General features: G+C 52.6%; 1 protein-coding gene across 4 annotated transcripts in view; it reads right to left on the minus strand.

Moving 5' to 3' along the window:
- The window catches only part of EHBP1L1 (EH domain binding protein 1 like 1), a 46131-nt gene that overhangs the window by 15501 nt on the left and 7424 nt on the right, over positions 1–23206 (minus strand). For 2 of the 4 annotated variants that reach the window (XM_038764416.1, XM_038764415.1), the window contains exons 2-12: positions 23074–23131; positions 21611–21706; positions 20728–20781; positions 20370–20548; positions 19737–19879; positions 18072–18167; positions 17618–17894; positions 14792–16805; positions 14068–14225; positions 13331–13379; positions 9521–10612 (exon numbers count right to left, since the gene is read on the minus strand). In XM_038764416.1, coding sequence (XP_038620344.1) covers positions 9521–10612; positions 13331–13379; positions 14068–14225; positions 14792–16805; positions 17618–17894; positions 18072–18167; positions 19737–19879; positions 20370–20548; positions 20728–20781; positions 21611–21706; positions 23074–23131 — 4216 coding nt within the window. The remainder of the gene's footprint in view (positions 1–9520; positions 10613–13330; positions 13380–14067; positions 14226–14791; positions 16806–17617; positions 17895–18071; positions 18168–19736; positions 19880–20369; positions 20549–20727; positions 20782–21610; positions 21707–23073; positions 23132–23206) is intronic. The other 2 variants (XM_038764417.1, XM_038764418.1) reach the window with 2 other exon arrangements.

Raw genomic sequence — 23206 nt, forward strand, 5'->3', positions numbered from 1 at the left:
CTGGAACTCCCTCCCTTTTCCTAACTGAAAGACCACCGTCCTCCCCACCTTCAAAGCCTTCCTAAAAATCACACCTCTTCCAAGAGGCCTTCCCCGACTAAGCCCTCATTTCCCCAACTCCCTCTCCCTTCTGCACCACCTATACACTTGGGTGTGTCCCCTTTAAGCACTTGATATTCTATTTATTTTATTTTGTTAATATGTTTGGTTTTGTTCTCTGTCTCCCCCTTCTAGACTGTGAGCCAACTGTTGGGTAGGGACTGTCTCTAAATGTTGCCAACTTGTACTTCCCAAGCACTTAGTACAGTGCTCTGCACACAGTAAGCGCTCAATAAATATGATTGATTGATTGATTGATATTCACCTTGCCCTCAGTCCCTTAGTGCTTAGGTCCATATGCGCTTAGAACAGTGCTTTGCACATAGTAAGCGCTTAATAAATGCCATCATTATTATTATTACTGCTTCTATTACTACTACTACCGCTATTACCACTACTATCACTATTACTACTGTTGCTGCTGCTACTACTACTGCTACTACTATAATTACCACTACTCTTCATTCATTCATTCAATCAGCCATATTTATTGAGCGCTTACTGTGTGCAGAGTACTGTGCTAAGCGCTTGGGAAGTACAATTCAGCAACAAAGAGAGACAATCCCTGCCCACAATGGGCTCACAGTCTAGAGGGGGGGACATAGACACCAAACAAGTAAACAGGCATCAGTAGCATCGTTATAAATAAATAGAATTATAGATATATTCATTCATTCATTCAATCGCATTTATTGAGCACTTACTGTGTGATATATGTACATCAATAATAAAAATAAATAGCATTATAATTATAAATATGTACATTCCTACACAAGTATGTACATATATACTACTAGAGAAGCAGCGTGGCTCAGTGGAAAGAGCACGGGCTTTGGAGTCAGAGGTCATGGGTTCAAATCCTGACTGCCAACTGTAAGCTGTGTGACTTTGGGCAAGTGACTTCACTTCTCTGGGCCTCAGTTCCCTTGTCTGTAAAACGGGGATGAAGACTGTGAGCCCCCCGTGGGACAACCTGATCACCTTGTAACCTCCCCAGTGCTTAGAACACTGCTTTGCAGCTAGTAAGCGCTTAATAAATGCCATCATTATTATTTTATTTTTATTATTCGGGAGTTGGGAGAGTTGGGGGAGATGGGGTCCCTGGGGGGGAGAATAAAGGTAGTTTACAGAGTTCCCTCATCTGTAAAATGGGGATTAAAACTGTGAGCCCCCCGTGGGACAACCTGATCACCTCGTAACCTCCCCAGCGCTTAGAACAGTGCTTTGCATATGGTAAGCACTTAATAAATGCCATCATTATTATTATACTATTATTATTTGGGAGTTGGGAGAGTTGGGGGAGATGGGGCCCCTGTTGGGGGGGGGGGGGGGGGGAATAAAGGTAATTTACAGAGTTTCCTCATCTGTAAAATGGGGATTAAAACTGTGAGCCCTCCGTGGGACAACCTGATCACCTTGTAACCTCCCCAGTGCTTAGAACAGCGCTCAATAAATACGATTGATTGCTTCTAATAAAACACCATTTAGGAAGGGATATTACACCCATTGCTAATAGGACAACTTCCTGGAATATTATCACCCCATCTCCCCCCTACCATTCCACTCCAAACTCCTTAAGCAAGTTGTCTACAGTTGCTGTCTTCACTTCCTCTCTTCCAGTTTTCTCCTCAGCGCCGTCTAATCTGGCTTCCGTCCCCTTCACTTCACGGAGTCACCAATCATCTCCTTCTTGTCACATCCAACCGCCTCTACTCCCTCCTAATCCTCCTCGGCCTCTCGGCTGCCTTCGGCACTCATCATCAATCGTATTTATTGAGCGCTTACTATGTGCAGAGCACTGTACTAACCGCTGTCGGCCAACCCCTTCTCCTGGGCCACACAGCGCGGGACGGTCGCGACAGTCCCGCCATCGACCCCCGGCCCACGTCCTCCCCTGGGCCTGGAATGCCCCCAATCCCTCTGCCCATCCGCCAAGCACGCTCTCTTCCTCCCTTCAAGGCCCTATTGAGAGCTCACCTCCTCCAGGAGGCCTTCCCAAACTGAGCCCCTCCCTTCCTCTCCCCCTCGTCCCCCTCTCCATCCCCCCCATCTTACCTCCTTCCCTTCCCCACAGCACCTGTATATATGTATATATGTTTGTACATATTTTTTACTCTATTTATTTATTTATTCATTTTATTTGTACATATCTATTCTATTTATTTTATTAGTATGTTTGGTTTTGTTCTCTGTCTCCCCCCTTTTAGACTGTGAGCCCACTGTTGGGTAGGGACTGTCTCTATATGTTGCCAATTTGTACTTCCCAAGCGCTTAGTACAGTGCTCTGCAAATAGTAAGCGCTCAATAAATACGATTGATGATGATGATGATGACGACAGCGGCCACAACAGAGGCCCCAACACTGCTGCAGCCTCCTCCTCCTCCTCCTCCTCCTCCTCCTCCGGGAGGGCCGCCGCCACCCAAGAGATAACATCGGAAATCTCAAGAGCACTGGAAGTTGAACTTCAGAGGGTAAATATCCACCTTTTCCTTGCCAAGAATCATGCTGATATTAAAATGCACTAGGACTATTCTGCTTTCTTGTGATTGCAAGTGCCGCGTTCATATTCATTTTTAATATTGTTGCCCTCTTGAGTGACAATATGGGGAAGGCTGAACTTCACAGAGGGTGTCCCAAGGGAATAGGTGGTATTTTGTTGTCTGTCTCCCCCTTCTAGACTGTGAGCCCGTTGTCGGGTAGGGACCGTCTCTCAATGTCGCCGACTTGTACTCCCCAAGCGCTTAGTACAGTGTGGCTCAGTGGAAAGGGCCCGGGCTTTGGAGTCGGAGATCATAGGTTCGAATCCCGGCTCCACCAATTGTCAGCTGTGTGACTTTGGGCAAGTCACTTCACTTCTCTGGGCCTCAGTGACCTCATCTGGAAAATGGGGATGAAGGCTGTGAGCCCCACGCGGGACCACCTGATCACCTTGTAACCTCCCCAGCGCTTAGAACAGTGCTTTGCACATAGTAAGCGCTTAATAAATGCCATTATTACTATTATTATTTCCAGGCATTGTACTAAGTGCTAGGGTAGATTCAAGTTAACCAGGTTGGACACAGCCATCAATCAATCAATCAATCGTATTTATTGAGCACTTACTGTGTGCAGAGCACTGTACCAAGCGCTTGGGAAGTACAAGTTGGCAACATATAGAGACAGTCCCTACCCAACAGTGGGCTCACATTATTATTATTATTATTATTATTACAGTGCTGTGCACACAGTAAGCGCTCAATAAATACAATTGAATGAATGAATGAAAGAAACATCTAACCTTGGCTTCACAGACTCTGTCCTCTCCTGATTCTCCTCCTATCTCTCCGGCCATTCATTCTCAGTCTCTTTCGTGGGCTCCTCCTCTGCCTCCCACCCCCAAACTGTGGGGGTCCCTCAAGGTTCAATTCTGGGTCCCCTTCTATTCTCCATCGACACCCACTCCCTGGGAGAACTCATTCTCTCCCACGGCTTCGACTCCTGTCTCTACGCAGTTGACTCCCAAATCTACATTTCCAGCCCTTATCTCCCTCCTGCAGGACATCTCTAAGTGGTTGTTTTAGACTGTGAGCCCACTGTTGGGTAGGGAATGTCTCTATACGTTGCCAACTTGTACTTCCCAAGCGCTTAGTACAGTGCTCTGCACACAGTAAGCCCTCAATAAATACGATTGATGATGACGATGATGATGTTCCACTGACGCCTTTCTAAAACTGGTATTTGTTAAGTGCTTACTATGTACCATGTATGTAGTAGAGAAGCAGAATGGCTCAGTGGAAAGAGCCCCGGCTTGGGAGTCAGAGGTCATGGGTTCAAATCCCGACACTACCAGCTGTGTGACTTTGGGCAAGTCACTTCACTTCTCTGGGCCCCAGTTACCTCATCTGTAAAATGGGGATTAATATTGTGAGCCCCACGTTGGACAACCTGATCACCTTGTAACCTCCCCAGCGCTTAGAACAGTGCTTTGCACATAGTAAGCGCTTAATAGATGCCATGATTATTATTATTATTATTTACAGGCATTGTACTAAGTGCTAGGGTAGATTCAAGTTAACCAGGTTGGACACAGTCCATGTCCCCTGTGGTACTCACAGTCTTAATCCCAATTTTATAGATGAGGTAACTGGAGCACAGAGAAGTGAAGTGACTTACACGCAGCAGACAAGTGGCAGAGCCAGGACTCGAACCCAGATCCTTGTGACTCCCAAGCTCATGCTCTATCCACTAGGCCACGCTGCTTCTTATGAGTTCTTAACTTTCTTAAATTTCTCTTTAGTTTGACACCTCAAACTTAACATGTTCAAAACAGAACCCCTTAACTTCCCACCTAAACCCGGTCCTCCCCCTGACTTTCCCATCACTGTAATAATAATAATAATGATGGCATTTATTAAGCGCTTACTATGTGCAAAGCACTGTTCTAAGCGCTGGGGAGTTACAAGGTGATCAGGTTGTCCCACGGGGGGCTCACAGTTTTAATCCTGTCTCCCCTTGTCTGTCTCCCCTTTCTAGACTGTGAGCCCGCTGTTGGGCCGGGACCGTCTCTGTACGTTGCCAACTTGGACTTCGCAAGTGCTTAGTCCAGTGCTCTGCACACAGTAAGCGCTCAATAAATACATAGGGGAAGCAGCGTGGCTCAGTGGAAAGAGCCCGGGCTTTGGAGTCAGAAGTCATGGGTTCAAATGCCGCCTCCACCAGTCACTTCACTTCTTTGTACTTCAGTTCCCTCATCTGTAAAATGGGGATTATGATTGTGAGCCCCACATGGGACAACCTGATCACCTTGTATCCTCCCCAGCGCTTAGAACAGTGCTTTGCAATCAATCAATCGATCAATCATATTTATTGACAGCTTACTGTGTGCAGAGCACTGTACTAAGCGCTTGGGAAGTACAAGTTGGCAACATCTAGAGACAGTCCCTACCCAACAGTGGGCTCACAGTCTAAAAGGGGGAGATAGAGAACAAAACCAAACATACTAACAAAATCAAATAAATAGAATAGATATGTACAAGTAAAATAAATAAATAAACAGAGTAATAAATATGTACAAACATATATACATATATACAGGTGCTGTGGGGAAGGGAAGGAGGTAAAATGGGGGGATGGAGAGCGATGGAGAGTACTACTACTACTAAAGTGTACTACTTTGCACATAGTAAGCACTTAACAAATACCAAAATTATTATTTATTATTATTGAATGAATGAATGAATGAATGAATATTCTCAACTCAGCAATCTCATTCAACCCAACATATTCAATCTGTCACAAAATCCCGTCAGTTGGCTTTCACAACATCGCTAAAATCCGCCCTTTCCTCTCAATCCAGTCTGCTACCTCGTTAATCCAAGCATTTATCCTATCCCACCTTGATTACTGGATTAGAAGCAGCGTGGCTCAGTGGAATGAGCCCGGGCTTTGGAGTCAGAGGTCATGGGTTTGAATCCCGCCTCAGCCACATCTGCTGTGTGACCTTGGGCAAGTCACTTAACTTCTCTGAGCCTCTGTTACCTCATTTGTAAAATGGGGATTAAGATTGTGAGCCCCACGTGGGACAACCTGATCACCTTGTATCCTCCCCAGCGCTTAGAACAGTGCTCTGCACATAGTAAGCGCTTAATAAATGTCATTATTATTATTATTATTATTATTATTAGCCTCCTCTCTGACCTCCCAGCCTCCTGTCTCGTCTCACTCCAGTCCATATTTCACTGCTGCCCAGATCATTTTTCTACAAAACCATTCACGCCATGTTTCCCCACTCCTCAGGAGCCTCCAGTAGTTGCCCATCCACCTTGGCATAAAACAGGAATTCCTTACGTTCGGCTTTAAAAAATACTCCATCACCTTGCCCCCTCCTACCTCACCTCCTGCTTTTCTACTACAACCCAGCCCACAGACTTTTCTCCTCTAACGCCCACCTACTCATCGTCCTGCCTCCGGCCTGGAATGCCGGAGAGAAACAGCGTGGCTCAACGGAAAGAGCCCGGGCTTTGGAGTCAGAGGTCCTGGGTTCAAATCCCGGCTCTGCCATTTGTCAGCTGTGTGACTTTGGGCAAGTCACTTAATTTCTCTGGGCCTCAGTTCCCTCATCTGTAGAATGGGGATGAAGACTGTGAGCCCCCCGTGGGACACTCTGATCACCTTGTATCTCCCCCAATGCTTAGAACAGTGCTTTGCACATAGTAAGCGCTTAATAAATGCCATTATTATTATTATTATTATAATGCCCTCCCTCTTCAAGTCTGACAGATATCACTCTCTCCGCCTTCAAAGCCTTACTAAAAACACAACTCCTCCAAGAGGCCTTCCCTGACTAAGCCCTCCTTTCCTCATCTTCCACTTCCTTCGGCATCACCCTTACAACTTGGATATTCACCCTTTATTATAATAATAATAGCATTTATTAAGCACTTACTATGTGCAAAGCACTGTTCTAAGCGTCCCTCCCCAGTCCCACAGCACTTACGAACATATCCGTAATTTATTTCTTTATCCTGTCCGTCTCCCCTTCTAGACTCCACGCTCGCCGTGGGCAGGGAACGTGTCTACCAACTCTGCTGCATTGTACTCTCCCAAGTGCTTAGTACAGTGCTCTGCACCCAGTAAGTACTCAATAAATACCATTAATTGAAGGAACTCCCGTGCCTGCGCTGATCTCTGGCCCGAACGTTTAGTTTGCTGAAGTTTGTGCTTTTACGTGTGTGTGAATGGGTTGCTGGGAGGCATTGAGGCCTACTGGATAAAGCCAAGGGATGGGAGTCACGAGACCTGAGTTTTAATCCTACCTCTGTCTCTGGCCTAGCTGGTGACCTTAGCTAAGGCACTTGACCCCTTCGAGCCTCAGTTTCCTCACCTACAAAATGGGGCTAAAATATCTGTTCTCCCACCCTCTTAGGCTATGCGCCCTGTTAGATCTGATTAACATTATCATACATTTGCGCAAAATCCTGTACTAAGCGCTGGGGCATCTATAAAATAATCAGATGGAACGCAGTCTTTGGGGCTCAGACGCATTGTACCTGCCACAGAGCTTGACACAGTACTAGACACAGAGCAAGCACTTTACAAATAGCACTGTTATTATTTTTGTTATTGTTACTATTATTATCATTACCATTATTACTGTCGGCATCATCATATTTGTGCCTCTAGATCTGCCCCATCAACCCCTTTAGGCTGGGAGAGCTTCCAAGGCAAGAACAGACGCCTTTCTGTATCCCCACCTCCCCCAGGGCAGGGTTCATTCCTAATCAATCAATCAATCAATCAATCATATTTATTGAGCGCTTACTGTGTGCAGAGCACTGTACTAAGCGCTTGGGAAGTACAAGTCGGCAACATATAGAGACGGTCCCTACCCAACAGTGGGCTCACAGTCTAAAAGGGGGAGACAGACAACAAAACCAAACATACTAACAAAATAAAATAAATAGAATAGATGTGTACAAGTAAAATAAATAAATAATAGAGTAATAAATATGTACAAACACATTTACAGGTGATATACATATATACAGGTGATTCATTCATTCCATCGCCTACCTTCAATCGTATTTACTGAGCTCTTCCTAATGGACATAACTGTAATTAATTTATTTATTTTAATGTCTGTCTCCCCCTCGAGACTATGAGTTCCTTAGGGGCAGGGAACGTATCTACCAACTCTGTTTTTTATCTATTTATTTATTATTATTTTTTTAATGGCATTTATTAAGCGCTTACTACGTGCAAAGCACTGTTTTAAGCGCTGGGGAGGTTATCAAGGCGATCAGGTGGTCCCACAGAGGGCTCACAGTCTTAATCCCCATTTTACAGATGAGATAACTGAGGCCCAGAGAAGTGAAGTGACTTGCCCAAAGCCACACAGCTGACAATCGGCAGGGACGGGATTTGAACCCTGTTGTACCGTACTCTCCCAAGCGTTTAGTACGATGCTCTGCACACGGTAAGCGCTCAATAAATACCGTCGGTAGACTGATTGAATATGTGTACTTAATCCCCATTTTCATAAGAGGAAATGGAGACACGGAGAAGCAAAGGGGTTTGCCCAAATTCACCCAGCAGGCAAGTGGGAAGCCGCACGGCATAGCGGATAGAACACGGGCCTGGGAATCGGAAGGTCGTGGTTTCTAATCCCGCTTCCATCACTTGTCTGCTGTGCGGCCTTGAGCAAGTCACTTAACTTCTCTGTGCCTCGGTTACCTCATCTGGAAAATGGGGATTGAGACTGTGAGCCCCATGTGGGACAGAGACTGTGTTCAACCCAATTTGCTTATATCCACCCCAGCGCTTAGTACGGTGCCTGGCACATAATAAGTGCTTAACAAACACCGTAATATTACCACAATTACCATTTGGTAATACCAAATACCAGAGAAGCAGCGTGGCTCAATGGAAAGAGCACGGGTTTGGGAGTCAGAGGTCATGGGTTCAAATCCCAGCTCCACCAATTGTCAGCTGTGTGACCTTGGGCAAGTCGCTTAACTTCTCTGGGCCTCAGTTACCTCATCTGGAAAATGGGGATGAAGACTGTGAGCCCCCCCCATGGGACAACCTGATCACCTTGTATCCTCCCCAGCGCTTAGAACAGTGCTTTGCACGTAGTAAGCACTTAGCAAGGAGCAGCGTGGCTCAGTGGAAAGAGCACGGGCTTTGGAGTCAGAGGTCCTGGGTTCGAATCCCGACTCCACCACATGTCTGCTGTGTGACCTTGGGCAAGTCACTTAACTTCTCTGAGCCTCAGTTACCTCATCTGTAAAATGGGGATTAAGACTGTGAGCCCCACGTGGGACAACTTGATCACCTTGTAACGCCCCCAGCGCTTAGAACAGTGTTCTACACATAGTAAGCGCTTAACAAATGCCATTAAAAAAAATGCCATCATCATTATTATTATTATTATTATTATCACAGTCACAATTCACACATCTCACATTTCACACAATTCACATATCACACAATATCACAATTATCACATAATAATTATTAATTACTATCCAGGATTGTTATTATTATTACTACTAATAATAACAACAATAATAATAGTGGCATTTGTTAAGTGCTTACTACGTGCCAAGCACTGTACAAGCAAATCAGGTTGGACCCAAGTCTCCTGTCGCTGAGGCCCAGACTTGCTCTACTGGGCCAAAGTGATTGATGGGTTCCTTTCCCCATTTCCGTCCCCGTTGATCAATCAATGGTATTTATTGGGTGCTTTCTATGTGCAGAGCACTGTACTAAGCGCTCGGGAGAATATTTAGGCACGTACCCTGCCCACTATAAGAACTTGTGGGCAGTTCTTGGGCAGAGGAACTTCATCCTCTTCCCACGGTCAGTTTGGGAGGCAGAGACCCCCTGGAAGCATCCCTGGCCGTGAAGGCCATCCCCTCCCCGCTCCCACCCCCCTCTTACCGCGGCTCCGCCGGCTGTGTCCACTTCATCCACGGAGAAGGAGGAGCTGCTCCGGAGCCGCGAGCGTCTCTTCTTCAGGAGGTCGGCGTCCCGCACGTGCGAGAAGGAGCCGTGGGCCCGCGGCGGGGGGACGGGCCCCGTTCCGCCCCCGGCCTCCCCGTTCATCGATGAGCGCCTCAGCCGCACTCCTGCCCCCGGCCCCACCGCCCCATTCGCCAGCCCTTCTGGTGGGCCCGAGGTCCCACGGTCCTTGACCGAGTTGACGTCGCTCCCGGGATCCTTCGGGGCCACGTGGTCATTGCCCCCAGCGCCCTTGGCGGCCTCTTGGACAACAATCTCGGCATCCTTTTTGGTAGTGTTGGTATTTATCGCAGAATCCACTGCCGCTGGGCGACGATCCTGCCCGGTATCCTTGGGAACTGCTCCGCCATTACTCTCGGTACCCGCCGCCCCGACCCCGGCGTTTCCCGCCGGACTGCCATCTCTCCCTGCCTCCCCTCCGGCTCCCTCGGCATCGCTCGCGGCTTTCGCACCAGAATCCTTAGCGGCTCCGTCGACGTCCTTCCCAGCATCCTTCGCCGTTTTGTTGGCATCCTTTGCGATTTTGTTGGCTTCCTTCCCAGCCTCCTTGGCAGGCTTGTTGGCCTCCTTTCCAGCATCCTTTGTGGTTCTGTTGGTCTCCTTCCCAGCCTCCTTCGCCGTCTTGTTGGCCTCCTTCCCAGTCTCCTTGGCTGTTCGGCTGCCATTCGTCCCAGCATCTTTTGCACCTTTGCTGGTCTTGCTCCCGGCACCATTTGCCTCACTCGCAGCATCCCTCGTGGCCACGACCTCTGATCCGTGCTCTCGGAGGCGCTGGGCCAGGTGGCAGGGGCCCAGGGACCCTGGCAGGTCGGACTCCGTGACGCCCACCCGGTAGGTGCTGGCCCGGCCCTCGCCTTCCACTTGGACCAGCTGTAGTTCCTGACCGGTGCAGAAGTCCCGAATCTGACAGAGGTACGTCATGACGATCAGTTTGTCCGGCACGGCTAGCAGCACCATGTCCGCCGGCTCCAGCAGGCGCGAGACGCCCAGGGCCGCGAAGCCGTCGAAGGCCTGAGAAGAGGAGGGCAATCGATCGATGGATCATACTTACTGAGTGCTTACTGAGTGCAGAGCACCATACTCGGCGCTTGGGAGCGTACAATTGAACAGTATAATTGAATTTATTTAATTTTCCGTAATTTATCCGTGTTAATGTCTCTCTCTCCCCTCTAGGCTGTTGTGGGCACCCTCGTCCCCATCTTACCTCCGTCCCTTCCCCACAGCACCTGTATATATGTTTGTACATATATATTACTCTATTTATTTATTTGTTTATTTTACTTGTACCTATCTATTCTATTTATTTTATTTTGTTAGTATGTTTGGTTTTGTTCTCTGTCTCCCCCTTTTAGACTGTGAGCCCACTGTTGGGTAGGGACTGTCTCTATAGGTTGCCAACTTGTACTTCCCAAGCACTTAGTACAGTGCTCTGCACACAGTAAGCGCTCAATAAATACGATTGATTGATTGGGCAGGGAATGTATACCTGTTATATTGTATCCTCCCAAGCGTTTAGTACAGTGCTCTGCACACAGTAAGCGCGCAATCAATTCGACTGACTAAGAAAGTTGGCAGGCACGGTCCCTGCCCACAAGAAGTTTACAGTCTAGAGAAAGTATCTATTTTACTTGTACACATTTACTATTCTATTTATTTCGTTAATGACGTGCCTTTAGCTTTAATTCTGTTTGTTTTGACGACTTGACACCCATCCACATGTTTTGTTTTGTTGTCTGTCTCCCCCTTCTAGACTGTGAGCCTGTTGTTGCGTAGGGAATGTATCTGTTATATTCTCCCAAGCGTTTAGTACAGTGCTCTGCACATAGTAAGCGCTCAATCAATTCGACTGACTAAGAAAGTTGGCAGGCAAGGTCCCTGCCCACAAGGAGTTTACAGTCTAGAGAAAGTATCTATTTTACTTGTACACATTTACTATTCTATTTATTTCGTTAATGACGTGCCTTTAGCTTTAATTCTGTTTGTTTTGACGACTTGACACCCATCCACATGTTTTGTTTTGTTGTCTGTCTCCCCCTTCTAGACTGTGAGCCTGTTGTTGCGTAGGGAATGTATCTGTTATATTCTCCCAAGCGTTTAGTACAGTGCTCTGCACATAGTAAGCGCTCAATCAATTCGACTGACTAAGAAAGTTGGCAGGCAAGGTCCCTGCCCACAAGGAGTTTACAGTCTAGAGAAAGTATCTATTTTACTTGTACACATTTACTATTCTATTTATTTCGTTAATGACGTGCCTTTAGCTTTAATTCTTTTTGTTCTGACGACTTCACACCCGTCCACATGTTTTGTTTTATCGTCTGTCTCCTCCTTCTAGACTGTGAGCCCGTTGTTGGGTAGGGACCGTCTCGATATGTCGCCAACTTGTACTTCCCAAGTGCTTAGTACGGTGCTCTGCACACAGTAAGCGCTCAATAAATACGATTGAATGAATGAATGAATCTCTGAGAGACAGATTAATTACTCTATTAATTGTATTTGTACATATTTATTCTATTTATTTTGTTAATATGTTTTGTTTTGTTCTCTGTCACCCCCTTCTAGACTGTGAGCCCGCTGTTGGGTAGGGACCGTCTCGATATGTCGCCGACTTGTACTTCCCAAGCGCTTAGTACGGTGCTCTGCACACAGTAAGCGCTCAATAAATACGATTGAATGAGTGAACGAATGAATGAGCTCTTACTGCATGTAGAATGTTGAACTAAGCTCTTGGGAGGAAACGGTAGAGTCGGTCGACACGATCCCTGCCCCTGGAGTGACCTGCAGAAATGATGGGTAGGAATTCCCTAGAAACCATCTTCTCAAGCGCTTAGTACAGTGCTCTGCACACAGGAAGCGCTCAATAAATACGATTGATTGATTGATTGATTGATTGAGGGAGTCTAGAAACCCTCCAGACTCAGAAGGGGTTTTCTTAAGCGAGTTTCTAGCCCTAGTCAAGGGGCTACATGGGGATCTCCCAGCACCCTCCATCGGGCACAGTCGCCCACTCAATCAATCAATCAATCAATCAATTGTATTTATTGAGCGCTTACGGTGTGCAGAGCACTGTGCAAAGGGCTTGGGAGAAAACAATGCAACAGATTTGGTAGTCACGTTCCCTGCCCACAACAAGCTTCCAGTCTAGAGGGGGAGACAGACATTAACGTAAATACATAAATTATAGATAAGGACGCAAGTGCTGTGGGGCTAAGGGTGGGGTGAATGAAGGGTGCAAATCCCCTCTAGACGGTGAGCTCGTTGTGAGCAGGGACTATGTCTGTCTGTTGTTAGATTGTCCTCTCCCAAGCACTTAGTATAGTGCCTGGCACACAGTAAGCAGTCAATAAATGCGACTGAATGAATGAATGAAATCCACGTGCAAGGGCGAGGCAGAAGGGAGTGGGAGAAAAGGAAATGGGGGCTTAGTAGATGAAGATCTCTTGGAGGAGGTGTGATTTTAATAAGGCTTTGAAGGCAGGGAGAGATTCATTCAATCATATTTATTGAGCGCTTACTGTGTGCAGAGCACTGTACTAAGCGCTTGGGAAGTACAAGTTGGCAACATATAGAGACGGTCCCTACCCAACAGTGGGCTCACAGTCTAGAAGATCCAGGGGTGATACACATCCCTGTGCATCCCAGGCCCACGGTGAATTGAGCCCCTTGGTCTTGGTCGCCTTTGGACTCGCCCTCCCAGGATCACTAGATATCTTCCCCCCCAGCCCCACCCACCTGTTTGTTGTTCTGTTTGATGTTGAGCGGATCCAGGGAGGAAAAATCACTGCAGGAAGACAGAACTGGGGTCAGAGGTCACGAAGAACTGCACCCCATCCATGCTCTACCTACTCACTCCATTTTGTCCTTTACTCTTCCCTCGGTTTGGTCCCTCTCCCTTCCAATCATCATCAGCATCATCATCACTGAGGCATTAATTTAGTTAAGGCCTTACTATGTGCAAAGCACTGTACTGGGATAGATATGATCCAGGCCCAGTCCCTGTCCCACCAGGGGCTCTGAGTGTAAAGGGGAGAAAGAACAGGTAATAATAACTGTGGTATTTAAATAGTTACTGGGTGCCAGGCACTGTACTAAGCGCTGAGGTGGATAACAAGCAAATCGGGTGGGACACAGCCCCGTCCCACATGGGGCTCGCAATCTCAATCCCTGCTTCACAGATGAGGTAACCAAGGCACAGAGAAGCGAAGTGAATAAGTGGAAGAGTCGGGATTAGAACCCGTGACCTTCTGACTCCCAGATGTGGGCTCTGAATCCCCATTTTACTCCTGAGCAAATGGAGGCCCAGAGAAGTTAAGTGATTTGACCGAAGTCACCCAGCAGATGAGTGACAAAGCTGGGACCAGAAGCCCGGTCTCCCGACTGCCCGTCCTGGGCTTTTCCGTCGGGGCCGCGCTGCTTCCCCCAAGTCTCCAGCTTTTCCCTCTCCCGACCCGCTCCCTCGGGGGCCTCACATCTTGTCCGGGTGGAAGTGGTGCAGGATGGCGCAGAAGGCCAGGCCGTTGCGCCAGGACGTGGTGAAGTTGGTGATTCGGACGCCTCTGTAGCCGGCGGTGACCTCCCGGCACCACTCTAGCAGGGACTGACTGGAGCTGACGAACGTGGCCGGGGCCTGCGGGGGCGAGGGGAGGACAGAGACGGGGAGGGGCTGGGAAGAGGGGGTCCAAGAGGGACTCCCGGCAGGTCCCGCCCGCTGCACACCCCGTCCTGGGGAGACACCAGCGGGGCCCACGTCACCCGGCCAAGGGGCCGGGCCGCCAATCGCCCATCCTCTCCGGCCTCCCGCCGGCCGGCGGGCCCGGCCTGGCGGCCACAGCCGACACCATCCAAGAGCCCAGATCCGACGTCAAAGGTCACCGGCGGCCCCCACCGAGAGCGTCAGGGCCTCCCGACGTTAAGTCCCGACGGGTCACGCTGGTCCCCGGCGGTAGCGAGGGAGCGGCCCTGCTGTCCTGACCGAACTCAGCTCCGGGAGCAGAGGGACCCCATGCAGGCGGGAGTCCCGGGGAGCGTCCGTCCACCCCAGGGAGGGGACACCTCTACAAGGCCCAGATCCATGCAGCAGAGTCACACTAGTTAGCTTCGCCCCTCTCCCTTGCATCCTGGCCTCTTGGGTTAGTGGGGAACAGCAGGCCTGGGGGGGCAGGGGGCAGGGGGCCAGGGGGACACCGTCCCTACCTTGGTGCTCGGGGAAGGCTCTGGGCCTCCCCCCCAGCCCTGGAGCCTCCCATCCTCTTCGGGCCACTCTTGGGCAGGGGGTGTCGGCTTGGAAGGGGCAGGAGGGCCCTGGAACCCCCCTTCCTTCCCTACCGTGGAGGGAGCAGCCCGGGGAGGGCTAGAGGGCTCGGGCTCCCCTACTTCGGGGCTTCCAGGCTCCTCGGCCGGAGTGGCCCAGGCAGCTGGTACAGTTTGGGCCGCCCCCGCTCTCCCAGGTTGTATTTCCTTCCCTCTCCCTGCCGCCTCAGGCTGTGTCTCCTTCCCTGTCTCTGTCGACTCAGGCGGGGTCTCCTTCCCTGTCTCTATTGCCTCAGGCCGAGTCTCCCCTGTCTCCATTGCCTCAGGCCGAGTCTCCCCTCTCTCTAGTGCCTCGGGCCGAGTCTTCCCTCTCTCTAGTGCCTCAGGCCCAGTCTCCCTTGTCTCCGTGGCCTCAGACCGAGACTCCCCCTTCTCTACTGCCTCAGGCCAAGTTTCCCTGGTCTCTACTGCCTCAGGCCGAGTCTCCCCCGTCTCTTCTGCCTCAGACCGAGTCTCCCCCGTCTCTATTGCCTCAGGCCGAGTCTCCCCCGTCTCTACTGCCTCAGGCCGAGTCTCCCCCGTCTCTACTGCCTCAGGCCGAGTCTCCCCCATCTCCACTGCCTCAGGCCGAGTCTCCCCTGTCTCTACTGCCTCAGGCCGAGTCTCCCCCATCTCCACTGCCTCAGGCCAAGTCTCCCCTGTCTCTATTGCCTCAGGCTGAGTCTCCCCTGTCTCCATTGCCTCAGGCCGAGTCTCCCCTGTCTCTATTGCCTCAGGCCGAGTCTCCCCCATCCCTACTGCCTCAGGCCGAGTCTCCCCCATCCCTACTGCCTCAGGCCGAGTCTCCCCCATCTCTACTGCCTCAGGCCGAGTCTCCCCTGGCTCTATTACCTCAGGCTGTGTCTCCTTCCTTGTCTCCGCCGCCTCAGGCTGCGTCTCCTCTCCTTTCTCCCCCGCCTCTGTTTCCTTCTTCTCTCCCGTCCCCTCAGGCTGACGGTCCTTCCCCGTCCCTTTCCCCTCAGGTTGTGTCTTCCCTGCTGCCTCCGCTTCCCCAGGCTGTGTCTCCTTCCTTGTCTCCGCCGCCTCAGGCTGCGTCTCCTCCCCTTTCTCCCCCGCCACTGTTTCCTTCTTCTCTCCCGTCCCCTCAGGCTGACGGTCCTTCCCCGTCCCTTTCCCCTCAGGTTGTGTCTTCCCTGCTGCCTCCGCTTCCCCAGGTGAGGTCTCCTGCCCTGTCTCCACCACCTCGGGCTGTGCCTCCTCTTGTGTCCCGGCGCCCCGGGGCCCTGCCCCTCGTGGAGTCTCTTCAGCCCCTTTCCTGAGCGCATCCCCTCTCTCCCTGGCTCTCCGGGCTCTCTCCGGGCCCTCCTCCTGGGCCGGGCCTCCTCCAGCCAGCCTCTCTACCCCAGCCCAAGCAGCTCCCTTGGGTCCCACCTGCCCTTCCCTCTGCTCATACTTGGCGGAGAGCTGCCCACCCTCCCCAGCCTCTGCCCTCCTGCTGTCCTGGACGGGGGCTCCTTCAGCGGGAGCGGTGGGCTCCCGTCCTGCCATCTCCTCCCCCATCCCATTCCCAGCTCGGGCGCCAGGCCCGGGACCTTGGTTTTGGCCTGCAGGAAGATGGCCGGCAGCTGCCCCCGCCCCACCGGGCAGGGCCTCGCCTGTGCCCCTGACCTCTGCCCCGTCTCTCTCCTGGCTGGAGACTCCTCGCTCCCCTCTCTGAGGGTCCTTCTTGGCCTCCGCCCTGCTCTGGTTTTCCCTTCTGAGCTGGGGTGCCCCTTCCCGAGACTCGCCCCCAGAGCTGACCCCTCGGAGCGGCTCCTCGCCCTCCCCGAGATGGAGCCCCGGGCAGCCCCCCTCAGTCCGGGGGACCCCATTTTCGTTGGGTGGAGGGGGCCGGCGGGGGTGGGTGTCAGAGGCTTTTCGGAGCCGGGGGGCGACCGCAGGGAGCTGCCACTTGGACCTGGGGGGAGGAGGGAGAGAGAAAGAAAGACAGAAGGCAAAGCTTTGTTAATAATAATAATAATGATGGTATTTGTTAAGCACTTACTATGTGCAAAGCACTGTTCTAAGCGCTGGGGAGGTTACGAGGTGATCAGGTTGTCCCACGGCGGGCTCACAGTTTTAATCCCCATTTTACAGATGAGGGGACTGAGACATGAATAATAATAATAATAATAATGGCATTTATTAAGCGCTTACTATGTGCCAAGCACTGTTCTAAGGTGATCAGGTTGTCCCACGTGGGGCTCACAGTCTTACAGATGAGGTAACTGAGGCCCAGAGAAGTGAAGTGACTTGCCCAGAGTCACCCAGCTGACAAGTGGCGGAGCCGGGATTTGAACCCATGACCTCTGACTCCAAAGCCCGTGCTCTTTCCACTGAGTCACGCTGCTTCCCTTTGTTACAGGGCAATACTACCAGTGCTCCCCACCAGGGCCTGGCCCTGGCCCCCCAAACCCTGGGCCTCCTTCGGGGAACCAGTTGAGGAGGAGAGGAGGAAGGTAGAGGGGGCGGTGAGGGCGTGGGGGAGGACAGGGGGCCTGGAGCCGTGGCGGCCTGGCGCCAGAGGCGGCTGAAGGGGAAGTGAGAGAGGAAGTGGCATTTCCTGGCCCAGAGGAGGGGGCAGCTGTGGCAGAGAACCAGCGCGTAGGCGAGCCGGGCAAGGGCGGGAGGCCTGAGTCACCCACCCACCGCCCTCCCCAACCCTGCTTCCCCCCGGGGTCCTGCCCCCCACCCCGGGGACAGGCCCCCCCATCCCTGGGTGGTGCTCACCTGGTTTCCGGAGGGGGTCCTGGGGACGCCCAGGCCTCGATGGCTTCCCTGCCCCCCTCGCCTGCAGCCTCGGCCCCAGGCTGCTCACCCGAGCTCGGCGGGCCCTCGTGCCCTCTGCCTCGTTGGCCCTCCTGGCCCCGGGAGGCCCTGCTCGGGGGCACAGGGGCCGGAGCACTTACAGGAGATGAGGCTGGCTTCGCGCTGCTCTGGCCAGCCCCCTGAGCCGCCGGGGCCCGGGGTGACCGGGCGGGAGCCGTGGGGATCGCCGGGGCCGCTGCTGTGGTAGGGGAGGAAGGGCAGGGAGGTGAGGAGAAACAGGTCCTTCGGGGCCCCTTCCCCACCACTCCAAAGTCTCCCAGGGCCCCTCTCCCCCCCGGCTGGACCCCTCTCCTCCGAACCTCCATCTCCCCCAAAGGCCCTGCTCCCCTCCCAGAACCAGCCCCCAGGCCCTCACCTCTCTTGGTGGGCGTCTCTCCCGAGCCAGGCTGGCCTGTATCCTCTTCCTCCTCTCTCAGAGTGTTCAGCTCCCTGGAGGCGTCCGGGCCGCCGGCTTTAAGGCGGGGAGGTGGGCGAGAAGGGAGAGTTAGACCAGGCTGGGGGGCCCCCTCAGAGCCAGCCCCCTCAGGAAGACCGAGCCGGGGTCCTACCTGGGTAACACCCCAACCTCAGGGCCAGACTCCGACCTATGGAGGCGGAGGAGAGAGGAAGACAGAGATGGAGACGGAACAGAGAGGGGTACAGGCAGGGAGAGGGAGACAGAAAGGGAGAGGGAGAAAGAGACGGAGAGGCAGTGGGGAAGGCCTTGCCTGCAGAACCCTGGAGAAAGAGGGGCCTTGGGGTGGGTGGAAGAGCAGAAATTGCTCCCGATTGGTCTGGGGGGGAAGCTGGTCCATTCTAGACTGTAAAGCCCCTTGTGGGCAGGATACCAACTCTGTTGCATTTTACTCTCCCACGCACTTAGTACAGCGCTCTGCACACAGTCGGTGCATCCAGACTGCGTCGTAATCCACAATGCAACGCGGTCGGCCTCCTGCTCCTGCTCTTGCCTAAGGCCCGTTGGGCCTCCAACTGAGGCGGGAGATCCACAGCCTGGATGCAAAAGGTGGCTGATAATAACAATAATAATGGCATTTATTAAGCGCTTACTATGTGCCAAGCACTGTTCTAAGCGCTGGGGAGGTTCCAAGGTTATCAGGTGGTCCCACGTGGGGCTCTCAGACTTCATTTCCCCATCCACCCCTCCTTACCTCCTTCCCCTCCTTCCCCTCCCCACAGCACCTGTATATTGTGAGTCCCACATGGGACAACCTGATCACCTTGTATCCTCCCCAGCGCTTAGAACAGTGCTTTGCACATAGTAAGCGCTTAACAAATACCAAAATTATTATTATTATATATATATATATGTTTGTACATATTTATTACTCTATTTTACTTGTCCATATTTATTCTATTTATTTTATTTTGTTAATATGTTTAGTTTTTTTCTTGTCTGCCTCCCCCTTCTAGACTGTGAGCCCGCTGTTGGGTAGGGACCGTCCCTATACGTTGCCAACTTGGACTTCCCAAGCACTTAGTGCAGTGCTCTGCACACAGTAAGCGCTCAATAAATACGATTGAATGAAAATACGATTGAACGATAAGTACCACTGATGGTGATAATAATTAATAATAATAATAATAATAATGGCATTTGTTAAGCGCTTATTATGTGCAAAGCACTGTCCTAAGCGCTGGGGGGATACAAGGTGATCACGTTGCCCCATGTGGGGCCCACGGTCTTAGTTCCCATTTTACAGATGAGGTAACTGAGGCTCAGAGAAGTAAAGCGATTTGCCCAAGGTCACACAGAAGACATGTGGGGGAGCCGGGATTAGAAGCCATGACCTCTGACTCCCAAGCCCGGGCTCTTTCCACTGAGCCACGCTGTTTCTTAGGACCATGCTTACCAACTCTGTTGCACTGGGCTCTCCCAAGGGCTCAGTACAGTGCTCTGCACACAGTAAGAGCTCAATAAATACGATTGATCGATTAACTGAGGAGCATTGGGCCTCACTCAGGGAAGAGAGGTCTGAGGAGGTTGAGAGCCTTGATGGGGGGCTGGAGGATGGTCCCCCACCTGGATGGGGGAGGTTAGCCTGGGCTTCGGGAGGCCCGCGGCCTTGGGGCTCCTCCTCGTCGCTCTCGGCAAAGTCTTCCAGGTTGCCAACGTCGCTGGGCTTCACGCTCATCAGGCTGGCTAGACTCTGCATGTCATCGTCCCTGTAAGGGGGAGCAGAGGCCACAGAGTCATGGGGCGGGCAGGTGGATGGGGGGGGTGAGGACGTGGGGCTGGGGGGCCAGACGGTCAATGTTCCAGGCAGCGGGTGAGTGGTCTTGGGTTGGGGGGCTGGGTCTCAAGAGGGAGTGTCATGGGGGGCAGGGGGCGAGTCCAGGGCAGAAGTCGCGGAGGGAGAAAGGGTCTCGGAAAGAAGGGAACCTTGGGAGCCGGGCTTCCAAGATGTGGGAGGGGGTCCCGAAGTCCTTGGTGGGGGCTCAAGGGAAATCTCTGGTGGGGTCGAGGGGGTCCCCGGGGTCCGGGGCCTGGAGTGGGTGTCGAAGGGGGTCCCTGGTGGGGAAAGGATCACAGGAAGATGGGGTTCCCTGGGGGTCGGGGTTCCAGGTAGGGGGCAGGTTCCTGGAGTCCCTGGTGGGGGCTCGAAGTCGGGGGGATCTCTGCGGGAGTCTCGGGGGTCCCCGGGGGTGGACTCACGTGGCCCGGCCTTCCCTGACTAGGACCCCGGACAGCGTCAAGCTCAGCTCTGCGGTCAACACCTTCACGGACTTGGGCTTCAGCTTCAGGCGCAGAGGCGTCTGGGAGGGAACGGGCCCCGCATAGTGCGAGAGGTCCACCTCGGCCGTGGCCAGCACCTTCCGCTGCCCCTTGGACTCCTGAATGGGGGCGGGGGACCGGGGTTACTGAGTGGCAGCAGGGTTGCGCCCCTCAGCCACCCCCCAATTCTCCACACACACCCCCAGCCCTTCCTTCCCCAAAGCCTCTTCTTCCTCCACCCGCCCTCCCTCCCTCCCTGCCTTCCCCAGCTTCTCCTGCCACCCCTCCAGTCACCCACATTCTCGATGACAAATGTCCACTCCTTGGCCTCGTACTGCTCCACGTGGGGGTCCTGGAGGCCAGAGAGGAAACGGGGTCGGCTCTGGGGTCCCGGGAAGGAGAGGGGAGGGCAGTGGGGGGGGACAACAGGTTTGGGGTTGAGGGTGCTGCAAGACAGTGACTAGGGGAGCGGATGGAGTCCGGGGCTGGGGGATGGGAGGGAAGGCTGGGGTCCCGGCTCAGCTTCGGTCAGCACCCGCATTAAGCTCCACGTCTGAGCTGGCTCAGGCCCCGGTTCCGGGCTAGGTTAGAGTCAGTGTCTACACCATGTCAGGGTCCGTGTCTACACTGCGCCAGGCCCTGGTTCTGTGCCGGGCAAGTGTCCGTGTCTCCGTCGCATCAGTGTCTGAGCTTTTAGACTTTGAGCCCACTGTTGGGTAGGGACTGTCTCTATATGTTGCCAACTTGTACTTCCCAAGCGCTTAGTACAGTGCTCTGCACACAGTAAGCGCTCAATAAATACGATTGATTGATTGATTGAGCTGTCAGGCCCTGTTTCTCTGCCGGGTTAGGCCCGAATCTGAACCAGGTGTCAGGGTCTGGGGGTGAACCCCGTCGGGCCCTTGTTCTGTGGCTGACTAGGGTCCGCGTCTGTGCCGGGTCAGGGGCCATCATCACCATCAATCGTATTTATTGAGCGCTTACTATGTGCAGAGCACTGTACTAAGCGCTTGGGAAGTACAAATTGGCAACATATAGAGACAGTCCCTACCCAACAGTGGGCTCACAGTCTAAAAGCCATGTCTGGGCCGTGCCGCAGACCCTGTGCTCCCTGGGCTGGCTGGGATCCAGCTTGATGCCCCGCTTGAGTCTTCAGCCTGGGCCAGGTTAGGGAGCCTTACCCTGTAGAGGGTCACGGAGATGTCCACGTTTTCGGGCACCATCCAGACCACCATGCCCCGGTAGGGGTTCTTGATCCCGGGCTGCCAGCTGTGAGCCTGGAACAGACGGCCATGAGCCCCAGCCCCTAGCCCGCCTTGATCCCGCCTCCTTGCTGACCTCCCTGCCTCCTGTCTCTCTCCACTCCAGTCCATACTTCACTCTGCTGGCCAGATCATTTTTCTATAAAAATGTTCAGGCCGTGCTCCCCCCCTCCTCAAGAACCTCCAGTGGTTGCCCGTCCACCTCCGCATCAAACAAAAACTTTTCACCGTAGGCTTTAAAGCCCTCAATCACCTCGCCCCCTCCTACCTCAACTCATTACTCTCCTACTACAAGCCAACCCACAAACTTCACTCCTCCAATGCCAACCTTCTCACTGAACCTCCATCTCGTCTATCTCACCGCAGGCCTCTCGTCCGTGTCCTGCCTCTGGCCTGGGTTGCCCTTCTTCCTCAAATCCGACAGACAATAATAATAATAATAATGGCACTTATTAAGCGCTTACTATGTGCAAAGCACTGTTCTTAGCACTGGGGAAGTTACAAAGTGATCAGGTTGTCCCTCAGGGGGCTCACAGTCTTAATCCCCATTTGACAGATGAGGTAACTGAGGCCCAGAGAAGTGAAGTGACTTGCCCAAAGTCACACAGCTGACAGTTGGCGGAGCCGGGGTTTGACAACAATAACTCTCCCCCCTTCAAAGCCTTACTGAAGGCACATCTCCAAGAGGCCTTCCCTGACCAAGCCGTGAGAAGCAGTGTGGCTTAGCGGCCAGAGCACGGGCTCTGGGAGTCAGAGGTCGTGGGTTCTAATTCCGCTCCACCTCTTGTCAGCTGTGTGACTTTTGGCCAAGTCACTTAACTTCTCTGCGCCTCAGTTCCCTCATCTGTCATCATCATCATCATCATCAATCGTATTTATTGAGCACTTACTATGTGCAGAGCACTGTACTAAGCTCTTGGGAAGTACAAATTGGCAAATGGGGATGAAGACTGTGAGCCCCACGTGGGACAACCTGATTAAATCGTATCCACCCCGGTGCTTAGAACGGTGCTTTGCACATAGCAAGCGCTTAACAAATACCATCATCATTATTATTACTTATTAAGCCCTCCTTTCCTCTGCTCCCACTCCCTTCTGCGTCACCTTGACTCGCTTCCCTTATTCATCGCCCCACCCTGCCCCGCGGCACTTATGTCCATCCTTGCCGTTTATTTCTATTCATTTATTTTAATGCTCGTCTCCCCGTCTAGACCGTAAGCTCGTCGTGGGCAGGGAATGTGTCTGTTCATTGTTATATTGTCCTCTCCCAAGAGCTTGGTACAGTGCTCTACACACTAAGCGCTCAATAAAGACCACTGGCTGGCTGACGAATGAATGAACGGGGGAGAGGGTGTCGTCGGGCCCCGCCGTCAGGGTCCCACCTTGGAGCAGATGCGTCGGTTTCTCCTGGTCCATACCACCACTAGCTTGTCCGGCTGCCTGTGGGGGCGAGAAGACGGGCACGGGGAGGGACTCAGGAGGGCCCAACCCTTTCCACCCTCCCTGCCCTCCCCG

This window comes from Tachyglossus aculeatus, chromosome 22, assembly GCF_015852505.1.
Source record: "Tachyglossus aculeatus isolate mTacAcu1 chromosome 22, mTacAcu1.pri, whole genome shotgun sequence".
In the NCBI taxonomy this organism is placed as follows: Eukaryota; Metazoa; Chordata; class Mammalia; order Monotremata; family Tachyglossidae; genus Tachyglossus; species Tachyglossus aculeatus.